General features: G+C 45.8%; 1 protein-coding gene across 1 annotated transcript in view; it reads left to right on the top strand.

Annotated features, from left to right (window-relative positions):
• SLIT3 (slit guidance ligand 3) overlaps positions 1 to 13,656 on the top strand; it is a 610,776-nt gene that overhangs the window by 35,958 nt on the left and 561,162 nt on the right. Inside the window, exon 2 of the mRNA XM_030829978.3 lies at positions 8,688 to 8,759. Within this exon, the coding sequence (XP_030685838.1) occupies positions 8,688 to 8,759 (72 nt within the window). The remainder of the gene's footprint in view (positions 1 to 8,687; positions 8,760 to 13,656) is intronic.

Genomic DNA, 13,656 nt, shown 5'->3' with positions numbered 1-13,656 from the left:
GCAGCCCGTCGGAACTGTGGGCTTCAGGCTCTGGCGGGTTGTCGTTAGGTTCTCCTAGGCTGTTGTGGAGGCTGCCCTCAGTCCCTTGCCTGCCTGGCCTCCCTCACATGCTGCTCACTTCATCACAGGTGTCAAGGGAAAGGGTCCCCTAGCAAGGCAGGCACTCCAGTCATACGTAATGTAACCACAGCAGTGACCTCCTGTCCCCTTTGCGGTATTACGTCAGCAGGAAGCAAGCCATCAGGCCCTGCCCACGCTCGAGGAGAGGGGATTACACAAAGGTGCTGACACCAGGGAGCAGGGATCCGGAGGCTGCCCTAGAAGTTGTCTGCCACACTCTCCAAGAGAATAAAAGTGACAGCGGGGCCCATGGCGGGAATCACAGAGTTCCTGAAAGGAATCTTTCGGGGGTTGTGCAATACCCTAGCCACGAGCACAGTGCCAGGCTCAGAGTAGGTGTTTAATAAAGGCATGCTGTAGGAAGAGAGGAAGGATGCAAGGGAAGGAGAGAGAGAGGGGGAGGAAGGAAGTAACGAAGGAAGGAGGGAAAGAAGGAATGTCCCACTTTCCCCTGCAACATGCCAAAAGTAACAGCTAAACAAATCTGCTCGTGGTTATCCTGAGGCAATGCCTCTGGGTTTTTATACATGCTGTTTCTTTTATTGAAATCCTCTTTTCTCCCTCCCACATATTCCCATGCCAACCAACCTGGCTATGGCCAAGTCATTCTTGAGGTCTCAATTAAAATGTTACTTTTTCAGAGAAGCCTCTCCTGACCCTGAAAACCGGATAACTCAGTACTCCTTCCTCTATACTCTCCCATAAGCTTTTTCTTTGTTTAATCGGAGTATAATTGCTTTACAATGTTGTGTTAGTCTCTACTGTACAACGAAGTGAATCAGCTGTACGTATACATATATCCCCTCCCTCTTGGGCCTCCTTCCCATCATCCCCCCCAATCCCACCCATCTAGGTCATCACAGAGCACCCGAGCTGAGCTCCCTGTGCTATACCACAGGTTCCCACTAGCTCTCTGCTTTACACATGGGTAGTGTATTTATGCCAAACCTAATCTCCCAATGCATCCCACCCTCCCCAATCCGCCCTGTGTTTGTCTGGCACAGTCTAGAGCAGGAGTCTGCACACTGTAGCCTCCAGGCTAAATCCAACCTTCATCCTGTTTTATAAATAAAGTTTTATTGGAGCATGGCCACACCCATTAGATTGTGTATTGTCTGTGGCCGCTTTCATGCTAGGAAGCAAAGTCAAATGTTGCAATAGAAAATATGGCCAGCAGAATCTAACTTATTTATTATCTGGCCCTTTAAAGAAAATGTTTGTGAGCCCCTAGTGTAGGATGCTTACCACAGTCTGTGGTATTTGACCCTTTGTTTATTTCTTCCCCACTAAACTCTTGAGTTCCTTAAGGACACAGACGATGCCAGTTTACCCTTGGTTCCCAGCATTTAGTCCAGGACCTGAAACTTAATGGTCAAGATATGTTTGTTGAATGAATGAATGAGTGAATGGTAAATCTGTCAGAAATAGAGAACAGGTAGAAAAACTCAAATTAGGGTTATTTGAGGAGGGTCGATTTACAAGGGGCTATTTCAGAGGTGTGGGTGTGGCTCAGGGAACCAGGGCTCAATCGCGTCAGGACTAGAGGCGATGGAGCTACCGTCGCCTAAACCAGAAGAGAGGAGAGGAGGCCAAGTGTTCTGGGGCAGGAAGCCGTCAGTCATGAGGAGGAGCTGTGACCTTGGGTGGCGACACTGGCTAACCTGGGTGACCTCTCAGGGTGGCAACCGGGAGAGTGAGTGCCTTTCCTCCCTCTTCTCCCTTCCTCCCAGCTCCTGCCCAGCTCAAAGACAACAGGGCCCAGGAGCCAGCCTTGCAATGTGGTCCATTCAGGTCAGCCTCCCAGCGTGGAGAGAGGTGAATAACTGCAACTGAGGCCACAGCCCCCTTGCCAGCTTCTTCTGGTTTGGTTGGAACCTCTTCTTTGCTGGTGATAGACAAGGGGTTAGGCTAGGCAAGAGACATCTTAATTCGGGCCCCTCCTGCCCTTTCCCGAGCGGGATTCCCCAAATCGGGCGACGCGATCTTCATGTGAGCGCTTCACACCCTCTGAAGGCTTGTTCAGGGGCTTGCCGCCCGGCCCCTCCTCAGACCCGCCACTTCTCTGTGACCCCTGCGCGGCCCCTGCTGTCACCCCTCCCCCTCACTTCCTTCCCATCCGCTCCAGGGGGTCTTCTCCCTGAGTTCCTGCTGTGACGTCTCTCTCAGATCTCTGACTGCCCACTCCCCACCGACTGTAGACCACATCTCTCAACATTTGATTTTGCATGTTCTTACATCGTTCTCTAAGTATCTCGTAAATCTTAGTCCGTCTCCTCAGCTAGACTGCAAGCTCTCTGACAGCAAGAAACAAGCCATAATTTTTCAGCCCACTTGGCCTGGGACCCCAGATATGAGAACTGGAGATCTCAAAATGGTCAGGACTTTACGGGTCGTGAATCCAGCCTCCTGCCTGTCGCAAGGGCCCCCTAGGCATCATGCTCAACATGAGTCAACGACTAATCTCCACTTGCATACCCCTGCTTTAGGGACTACTGTGTTGTAGGGCAGCCCTTACAAGTTCACCGTATGTTGAGACCTTATCTTCTTTCCTGAAACCCAGAAGGCGGCGCTCTGTATACACTGGTCATACAGAGGGCAGGTGGTCTTAAAGTCTGATCTGAACTGATGGTGTATTCTCTAACTCTATGTTTCACCATCACAGATAAACATCTTTTGTGAAGCCAGTGCTAATCTATCCTCTGCATCCTCTCCCTACCAGTTGTTGGCTGTGGGTGAAAATTAACCACTCCCAGTGCTGTTTAGAAAGCACTTCCTCACATACTTTACCTCTTGAGCCTCATAGCAATCCCGTGGATCTGGTATTTTGGGTCATACTTTATAAAAGTTTCATCAACAATACCAACAACTGGGGCTCTATAAAGTTAGTCCCATAGCTAAGAAGTGAGAAAGTGGAGACTCAGATCCACATCTTCTGAGTTTATAGTTGAAGCTCTTTTCTCCAAGCCCATGCTGCCTCACTGCGGGTTGTTTTTTGCTCCTTGCCCTTCCTGAATGTGCCATGGCAAAAAAAATTTTTGCAAGGATGCCAGATAATGAATCAAAAGAAGGATGAATATACACATGCCAAGATAAGGACAGTGGTCCGCCCTGGAACATTTTTGTTTCATTTTTTCCAATGTTGTTCTGAATTGCACTTCCTCCCCACCCCACCAAAGGTGTCAAACAGATGTGGAAATACCGCAGAGCTCCAAGTCACAGCACTGGTGTATGATTCACTGATTGTGATGGGGAAAAATAATGCAGGAGTTTACCATGGTGATGCCTGTTTATGAAAGCGAGGTGGTAGATGATGAGGAACATGGTAGAAACCAGACATGGGCAAAAACAGCAAGAAAGCACTTTCCCCTGGAGTTTGCAGAGGGGCTCAGCGCTTGTACGGGTCCAGATCTCACAGGGGAGATGGGATAAAAAAATGCACCAACTTGGCTGGAGTGGGGAGCAGCAAAGCCACTAGGAGTATCCCTTCACTTTCTTTAAGACATATGATGGTAAATTCTATTCTGTTCTGTTCTATTTATTTATTCATTCACTTTTCTGGCAGTCATTGGTTACCCTGATATAGTAGAATATGCTTAGACCCTAGCTGGAGATGGGCAGCATGATGTGATGGTTAAAAAGATGGCCTCTGCATTCAAAGAGCTTGGGTTCAAATCCCAACCTTGCCACTTACTGCTTGTATGACCTCGTGGCAATTTGACTTACCGATAAAATCTTCTAAGCTAGGGTGCTTCCTCATGTGAAAAATGGGATAATTAAGGTACCTACTACATACGATTGCTGACTGGATTAGAGAGAATAAAGTTTTTGGTACAGTGCCTGGTGCATAGTTTGGGCCCAGCAAATATCTTTTTAAGGCTGATATTCAGTATTTTTTTATCTGTTGAAGGAAGGTAGTAATACTTACCTTTCAGAACTATTGCAAAGAGAAGGAAAAGAAAAAGGTTAGAAAGCTCCTGACTCAAAGATACTGCATTCATCACTGTAGAGTGCTATAACAGATAGTCCCCAAATTTCAGTGACTTAAGGGTTATTTCTAGAGCATGTCTGAGTCTAATATGGGTAAATGGGGGGACAGGGGAAGAAGATCTCAGTTGCATGCAGTCATTCAAGGAGTCAGGCTCTTTCTATCTGCCATGTAGGATTGGGCAGGAAGTTTTATGGAACAGGCCTGAAGGTGGCATATATTACTTGTGCTCATGTAATAATGATGAAACTCAGTCACATGGTTGCACCTCCCTGCAAGGGAAGCTGGGAAATGTGGTCTATCTCTGTGCACTGGACAGAAGGAAAATGGTGCGGTGGACAACTTGCCAGTCTCTGCCCCAGTGTTCAATGCATGGCAACCACATTTGTGAACACTAATATAATACCATGGTGATTCCCATGGCATCCTAAGCCCCACTTAGAGGGATGGGCAACCCTAATTATGCAGTCTCTTCTTCTCAGAGCCTGAGAGAAGGGCCGGTTCTCATCTCATCCCTACAGTGACATGTGCCCCTCTGAGCCATCGTTGGCCATAATGACAGGACTGAGGGTCTCCAGAGTGGCAGGCAAGCCTCAGAAAGGACATGCCATTGAGAGTCATATGAATGGAGTTCTATTGTTCATGGTAAATTAACTCTTCAGACATTAAATATTTCTCTTCCATTCTCTTCCATCTCTCTATTGTTGCAAAACGAATCACTCCAAAACTTAATGGCTTAAAGATATGCACTCGCTTTAGTATTGCCTCTCATGGTTTCTGTGGGCAGGAATTCAAGAGTGGTTCAGCTGGGCGATCTGGCTCAGAATTTCTCGTAAGTCACAGTCAGATGGTAGCTGGGGCTGGAATCTCAAAGGCGTCTGCACTCATACGCCTGACCTCTAGGCTGTGAAGACTCAAACAGCCAGGGCTGGACCAGATGGGGCTCCTCAGGTGCCTCTCTCTCTCTCTCTCTCTGGTCCCCTCACATGATCTTACCATTGGGGATTTCAGGTCTTCTGACCTCACGTGGCAGCTCAGGGCTCCAATGCAAGTGCTCTGAGAAGCAGCCAGGCGGTCACTTTTTGCCTCTTCTAATCTAGCCTCAGAAGTTCTGCAGCATCGCTTCTGCCAGAATCCTCTTTGTCCAAGCAGTCACAAAGGCCTGCTCAGGCTCAGCGGAAAGGGGCAGAGACTCCACCTCTTGAGGACAGGTGTGTCAAAGGAACTGTTTGTAGACATGTTTTATTGATGAAACGGCCCCACTTCCCCACCCTACCCCCGATCTAGATGCTGTAATGGCTTCCCCGTCTAACATCACCCCAGATGGGATCATTCGTGCCTGCAGATGGTTCAGAGCTCATACTGAGCTAAAGTAGACTGATTTCTTCAAAGGACAGAGCTGAAGGCTGAGAAATCTGGCTAAGGAGCCTGGCCTGGGATGACCGGGCTGGGGAAGGGACGGCACATGAGGTGGTGCAACCTCTTCTCAGTGTCAGTTTCCTTAGTTCCCATTTTCAGCCAAGCGGGTTGGCAATCCAGGCTCTGTCCTCACCAAACCAAGGTCTGCAAGCAGGAGAGGGTTATGTAAAGCATGGAAGCTCAGAGAACTTAAGTCAGTGACTCAGATTCACACAGCTAGGAGTGGGGAGCGGGACAGATTTGAACCCTGACCTGTGTCACCCAAAACCCACATGCTCCCTGGCCTCCCTGGCAGTGTGCGCGTTGGGCAGGGGTGGTGGTGGGGTTTGGGGCAGACAGACAACAGAGCTCTCTCCCTACCCTCTCTCTGTAGCCAGATACCAGGGAAGTAGGTGTCCTAGACACACTGCACGGGAGAGGCAGCAGAAGGGGACCACTCTTGGTGCTGTCACTCAACTAATTATAGTAACGGTAGCTGCCACGATTATTTAACGAGTGCCTGATAAGCACTGTGTATGCGTCGTCATCTCATTTAACCCTCGTAAAAACTCTTGAGGTCAGGATTGTCGCCGTCAGTTAGAGGGTGTTGGAGAAACTGAGCCTTGGAGATGAAGCGAACTGCCCATCAGTCACTCAGGAAGTGGCAGGGCAGGCATTCAAACTCATGGCTGCTTCCCTCTGAAGCTCAGCCTCCCAAACACTGACTCTGAGCCTGAGACAACCCCACAGTCCCCACCCGAACCCATGCCTCCAAGTCCTCGGCATTTCAGCGGCACACTTTGTGCCCCTTCATAAATAAATATTAATTGAAAATATCAGTGCCGCAGCCGCTGACGCAAGCTGCCGAGTTACCACGCTGTGCCCTGGTGATTAAACCCTTGGTTGCACTGTCATATTCTCAGTTGTCACGGTCCCCAGACATCCATCCCAGTTGAGATGGGGGTTAAGAAGGAACTCGGGGTGATGATGAGCACACACAGATTCCTGTCTGTGTGCTGGTGTCCACTCCTTGTGTGAACAGCTTTCATTATTTCCCCGTGTGACTCTTGCTCTCCTTTACCAGCCCTCAGCTTAGTCTGAGAAGTCTAAATGCTGCCTCTCTCCAGCACAAGCTGGTTAAGAAACAACTTTGGTAAGGTAGATAGCTAGTGGGAAGCCGCCGCATAGCACAGGGAGATCAGCTCGGTGCTTTGTGACCACCTAGAGGGGTGGGATAGGGAGGGTGGGGGGGAGGGAGACGCAGGAGGGAAGAGAAATGGGAACATATTTATATATATAACTGATTCACTTTGTTATAAAGCAGAAACTAACACACCATTGTAAAGCAATTATACTCCAATAAAGATGTTAAAAAAAAAAAAAGAAACAACTTTGATTGTTACTGTATTTTTTTAACATTTTTTGGGAGTTTGGGATTTACATATTCACACTACTGGATTTATTTATTTATTTTTTTAACATCTTTTTTGGAGTATAATTGCTTTACAATGGTGTGTTAGTTTCTGCTTCATAACAAAGTGAATCAGCTATACATATACATATATCCTCTACTGTATTTAAAATAGATAACCAACAAGGACCTACTGTGTAGCACAAGGAACTCTGCTCAATATTCTGTAATAATCTAAATGATTGTTACTTTAGATACAGGAAAACTGGATGACGAAGGGAGGTGGTTCCCCAGGGAGGGGGCTCCAGGACTCACTTGATTTTTATTTCAGTATGACTTTTTGAAATCAGGAGAGTAATCCCTCCTCCAATTTGATTTTTCTTTATACAGAGTGCTAGAATCTGAAAATTGTTTCCCTTTTCATTTTATGCAACTTGAGAACTCACAGGTCTTTCTGAGGCATAATAACAGGATGGCAACTTGAGGACCTGAGTAGGAGAACCAAAGAAGTAGTGAACGTATGGATGGGATCCATCATTGGGAAAATGGCCTTCTAGTACCTAAATGTTCTGGCAGGAAGCAAAGCTAAACTCCAACTTGGCCAAAACCTTGAAAAGTTTCTGATCAAGGAGACATGGTAAATAGGAATTAATTGTTCAGCCTCCGTTATTAAAAACTGTAACATGTTATTCATGGTCCTTTTTTAAAAAGATTTTTTTTTGTATCCCGTCTTCATAGATAGCTTTAGTGAACACAGTATTTATACGATTGTTCACAAGTTCTTTCTTGACTTTGGTTTTCTCTAATTCTGGTTTTGTACCATCCAAGGTGCCTCCTTCTCCTGGACACCAACGCCACCATAATGCTTTGAGCTCTTCCATGGCAAATTCTTCTCTTTAGGGCCATTTTCGGGAGCTTCAGCCTACAAATTGGGGCAGGATTAATCCATGAAGCTGTCTTTTACCTGTTTTATGAGATTACTCTTGTCAGGCAATGTTCTACTATGTTGGGCTATGGAGTTAAATGAGACATGGTCTTTGCCCTCAGAGAGTTTGCAGATTAGCTGGAAAATAGACAAGTACCTAGGTGGGTACCAAAGTCGGTCAAGATTCCTTTGGTTTCAGGTGATAGAAAATTCAACTCAAACTGATTTCGGACAAAATATAAGGGAGATGGGATAGATTGGCTCACATAATCTCAAAATACAGAGGTTTCTGGCATCAGGCATGGGTGGATCCAGCTACTCATAGCATAGCACCAGAACCAGTCTCTTTTCATCTCCTGACTCTGGAAATTCTCTCTTCATGGTAGCTAGATAGTTTCTGGCAACTCCAGTGGAGCGAAAGCTGTTGGGAATTTGAGTCATGTATGTACTCCTGAAACAATTACTGTGGTCACAGGGAGTGAAGATTCTTATAAGCCTGGCCTAGATCAGGTGCCCATCTCCAGAGTTGGGGAGAGGAGTCAGCCCCACTTGTATGATATGATCCAAGAGCTGGGGGAGGGGGGCTTCCAAAGAAAAATTTGTTATCTGAAGAAGGGGCAAGAGAAGCCAGGCAGCTAAACATACCAGGGCTCTACTGTGTACATAATGGCTAGCTTATTCCATACAATGTCCTTGGGGTTGGTTGGACATGCTCTAGGGAATATCATTAATCATGGGAATTGCCTTGTCCTTAACAAGCAACGTCCATCCAGCTTAAGCCAGTCTGGGTTAAATAGACCATAAGTGTAACCTGCAAAAATCTGACCCACATTTGTTCTCCGTTGCAGTGACCTGGACAGAAATAACATCACCAGGATCACCAAGACCGATTTCGCTGGACTCAAGAACCTCCGAGTCTTGTAAGTAACGCGTGGCTCTCCAATGCATTTTCACTCTCAGCTCTTCAGCCTTGTGAAAATGTCCCACTGCCCTGACATCACACCCCCAAGCACTGGACAACAAGAATTCGCCCTTCTGCAGCAGAAAGCCCTTCATTAGTACATCCAGGTTTCCTTCCCCAGCTGTCTCATTCTGTGTCTCCATGCTGTAGGCTGGGCTAGACCAATGGAAGAAGTCAGTTCCAGTGACAGGGAACACAGAAGGTTATACACAAATAAATCAACATGCCCAGCTTCTAGGATGACAGCAGGGTCAGGTTGGCTAACCATGCTTCCCTTCCATAGAGATGATAATTTCTCCCTCAGCCTGTGAATTAAAAGAGCAATCAAGACAAAAGTTATTTATCTTGTTGCTTAATGGAGAGGAGGGGAGGAAGGAGGGAGAGAGTCAGACAGGGTCAGAGCTCTTGCTGAACGCTTGCAGCTGTGCAGACAGGTAGCAAAATTTGAGAGGGGCATTGGTGCAGCAGGGGAGCAAGAAATATCAGGTTTCATTGCTAAATATTGAACACTTTCATCCATCCCTAAATCTGAGTGATAAGAAGCTGCCCAAATTCTTGTGCACTGACGAGTCTCAGACATTCAGAGGTACAAGAGAGGAGGAATTGGACCCTCTTTCCTTCTTTACTCAGAAGGTGATTTTGACCCATACATGTGACTCCAGACCTGGAGTGCAGCCTGGGCAATCGGGCCCCTGCCTTGGTGTTTGTCGTGTCCTGGAATCTTGGCTGGCAGCTTTTTGCTAGAAGTAGCAGCTAAAGTCTTGGTATCTAAAGCCACCTCCTTCTTTTTACTCATAGCCCGTTATAATACAGTGAGTTGTATTTTGGGGACTGGAAATATTAGGTTCTGGTCCTGACTCAGAATTAACTGCCCATGTGACCTCGTACCCTATTGTACTCCTTTGGGCCTTACTTTTCTCATCTGTAAAATAGGGAATGAGTAGTATATTAGTTTTCTAGGGCTACTGTAACTTTGTACCACAGACTGGGGGGCTTACACAACAGAAATTTATCGTCTCAGTTTCCAAAGTCCAAAATCAAGGTGTTGGCAGGGTTGGTTCCTTTTGAGGACTCTGAGGGGAGGATGTGGTCCAGGCCTCTCTTCTAGCTTCTGGTGGCCTCAGGGATTTCTTGGCTTTACGATAGCTGTCTCTGGGTCTCTCTGCATTGTCTTCCTTCTACACATGTCTGTCTCTGTGTCCAAATTTTCCCTTTTTATAAGGACACCAGTCCTATTAGATTAGGATCCATTCTAATGGCCTCATTTAAACTTGATTACTTAGTAAAGACCCTGTCTCCAAATAAAGTCACTTTTTGTTATATTTGGAGTTAGGGCTTCAATATATGAATTTTGGGGGGCATGCAGTTTGACCCATAACAAGTATTTAGAAGTCCTTCTAACCCTAATAGTTACATATATAATGCTTTATGATTTTGACACTTTCACGCACAATGTGTTTATTCTCACTGAAACCTGTGGAACATTACTTGTGTCTCATTGTTTTCCTGATTGAGAAGTAGATGGTCATGATGATGATAACTGATGTATATATGGTACCTTCCACAGACCAAGCTCTGTTACATAGTTATTAACCCTTATCTGCCCAGAGGAAACAGGCACAGATGGGTTAAGTGGTCCCAACTCCACATAGCAGGGAACTGAAGGAGGAGGACTCAGAAGCCAGAATGTGTGCTTTCTAACCTCCATGCAGTGCCTCTGTTCATTTGTGTTATAGGAAGTTTAGAAAACCAGGAAGGTGATAGTCTAGGAATTTGGTAAGTGCAGCGTGATGTGCAAGTGGCTGAGCGGAGTTTCCCTGAGCAACAGGGTGTGGCACTGCTAGGATCTCAGGGCTGGGCCTCCAGCTAGCAGATGCTCTCCCCTCGATGTGGTCTCTGGTCTTTGGCCAGTGCACCCCCCCTCCCCCCATCCCTGGAGGGAAGACCCTACCCTCTGCCAAGTCTTTCTTTTGCCCCAAGCAGTCATGTGTCTGTCAGATGACTGGCAGCTCCGACAAGTGTGTGGGGATCAGAATGGAGCTTGGGATACAGGCGGGGGATTTTCATTAAAGAGATATAGGCAGTAAACTCCTGATTCCAGGTCACTTACCAACTTAAAGAACAAACACTTAACTTCTCTATTTTTTTTTCCATTTTTTTCCCCCAGAATCTGTGAGAAATGTCCTTTCATACAAGTCAGAAATTTCACCTAATGCTTCATTTTTCTAACAAAGTCAAAAACAACCCTTTGATTTTCTTACCATTACATCAGAAAGACTAGTAAAAATTCCAATTTCCATATCTGCTGTCTGCAAATAGAAAGTTTAAAATAATCACAAAAGATCATATTAATATCCTCTGGATGGTCTACAACATTCCTTTGACTACAGTTTATCTTTTCAGTTAATTGGTACATTCTTCTTATTTTGATAAGCAGTGCTGAAACCCTCCCCCTCCCCTCACTTCATAGACTCTATTAATATACTGTGTTTCATTATCTTCCTTAGCAACTCAAAGACAATCCCATTCAAGTGGCCCTTTATTAGTGTGAAAGAATCTGCTACGTGGGGTAGCTGAAATGCTTTCTAACTGACACCAATAAAGTATCCAGACGTTTAAACCATATTTTCCCTCGGTCTATTCTTTTTAGCTGAGTAACCTAGACAACTATCTTTTTGAAAAGCTTTCATCACACCTCGGCGTATTCCCTGTATCTGTTTCTTATTTACAATTTATAGTGAAACCAGAAAAGACTCGGTCGTCTTGAATAATTGGAGCCTGCCACCCATTTCCATGCAGAACTGTTAATACGGTGCAGGTGAATGGGCGAAAGCAAATAAAATGGAGATTGAGGAACTTTGGCTTCATCCAGAGGTTTTCCCCAAATAAAGTACATTCAGGGGGAAGATATAAGAATTGCTTATAACAATTCTTTCTTCCAAGGGGCAGGAATAGGAAAAGGTCTCTTCTGGTGGTATCAATTATATTCCCTTTCTTAGTAGTCTGTTGCGAGAACTCTTGCAAGTATGCCCACAATGTGGGAACCAGCTTTATCCCAAATGGGGTTAATTAAAGAGTTAAACTCCACCCCAGCCATCATCACATGGGGGTGATTTCCGATTCTGATCCAGTGTTAAAAGTAAAAAAATAACAATGCCGAAAGAACTGAAAATGAGCACGGTCTGTATCCCTCTAACTCAGAACAGATTCAAGCCATAGTCAGCCCTTCTGGGTGTCCAGCCCCTCCTGGATCCCCGGGTCTCCTGCATCTGCTCAGTAAAATGAGAGTGATAGCAATGGTTTTAGCACAAACTCCTGAATTGCATCGCAGCCTAGAAGTCTGGATGGGAAGTTCACAGCTCATTCATTCAGTGATCCATTTATTCATCAAGTGTTGGTTATTTCTTGAGCCTTTAAAGACCGGGTACTAGGCTGGATTCTGATCGGTCTAGGAAGTACATCAAGAAGAGACCCTAGCTACCTTACCAGTCAGGATCCCAGCAGGACAAATGAGGAGAGCTAAATAAAGATTTATTTGCAAAGGTGTGGGTGAGATTAAGAGAAACCAGGAAGAGTTAGTTGGCACAGTTCCCTGAGGCTAGCAACAACCGTTGGTCGCTAGTCCCCTCTGAGCCTCAAGGACCAGCGGGAGGGAGTGGTTACCTGAGCCCAGCAAAGGAAGGACTGCCTGTTAGCACCTGGGGTCTTAGGTAGAGGAATGCAGTCCACCTGCAGTGACTTGGTAGGGAAGGAGGGAGCTGGGAATAAACCCCCACCTCACTCCCTCTTCTCCCACCCTCTCATCTCCTGCTGGTTGGTTGAACCCAATAGGAAACCAGCATCAAGGAAGCTTCCTGACGAAGCCGGTAAAAGTTAGCCTCCCAGGGCTTGAGCAAAGAGGAGGAGGGGCAGGTATCAACCATCCCTTCTATTCCCCTTTCTGAAAGAAGCTGGTAGTGTTAGATTAATTAGGACAGAACTAAGAGATTCCTCATGGGAGTTTGGAGTTAGACTCCCTCAGAAACCCTGAGGGAATGTGACACTAAGCCACCCTATAGTGTGGCCCCTTGTAACAATTGGGAAGTAATGACAGCAAGCTCTATGATGGATTGATTGATAGTAAAAACCCAGCTGAACAAACCCCCAGTCACAAATACTGAACTGGTTCCCTGTTTAGCAAGATGTGCTAGTGTGAGTCTACTAGCATTCCAAGGCCCTCCTTGCCATATGGCGGGATGGAAAAGGAAGAAAAGGGAAGGAAAAGAACGTTTATTAAGCGTCTGATTGTACTCCAGATCCTGGGCTAGATAATTTATATACTTTATTCCACTTTTATTCTTACAAGGACTTATGAAATGTTTTATTTGTGCTATTTTACAGATGAGGAAACTGAGTCTCTGAGAGGTTGGCTAGATAGTTCAAAAGCACGCCATCAGCTAGTAAGAAATCAGAAAAGGGATTCTCAACCAAATTTGATAAGCACACCAGATCGGGAGTTAGGTCCACCCTCACTAGCTGTGTGACTTCATACAAATAATTTCTCCTTGGGCAAGTCTCTTAACCTCTGTTCCTGGGAGCCCATGTATGTTAAGTGAGCAGCCTATATGAGACCAGCCTACAGGGGGCAGAAGGAACATAAATGTGTGAATCAGAGTGGATGAGGACTCTGGCCTCATCCAAAGTTGTTGATGTTTGGAAATATGAGAGCTGATTTTGGAGTTTCTTCTGTGGGGTGTGTATGTGTGTGTAATATCCCGATTTTTTTAAATGTTTGCAACAAATTCACAAAATTATAAAATATATCGTTGAGCCCATACAAAATATCCCCATCGCTCTGATAGTCGGAAACTTCATGT

This window comes from Globicephala melas, chromosome 3 (assembly GCF_963455315.2).
Source record: "Globicephala melas chromosome 3, mGloMel1.2, whole genome shotgun sequence".
NCBI lineage: Eukaryota > Metazoa > Chordata > Mammalia > Artiodactyla > Delphinidae > Globicephala > Globicephala melas.
The sequence above is the reverse complement of the archived record's forward strand: the minus strand, read 5'-3'. Positions and strand labels throughout refer to the sequence as shown.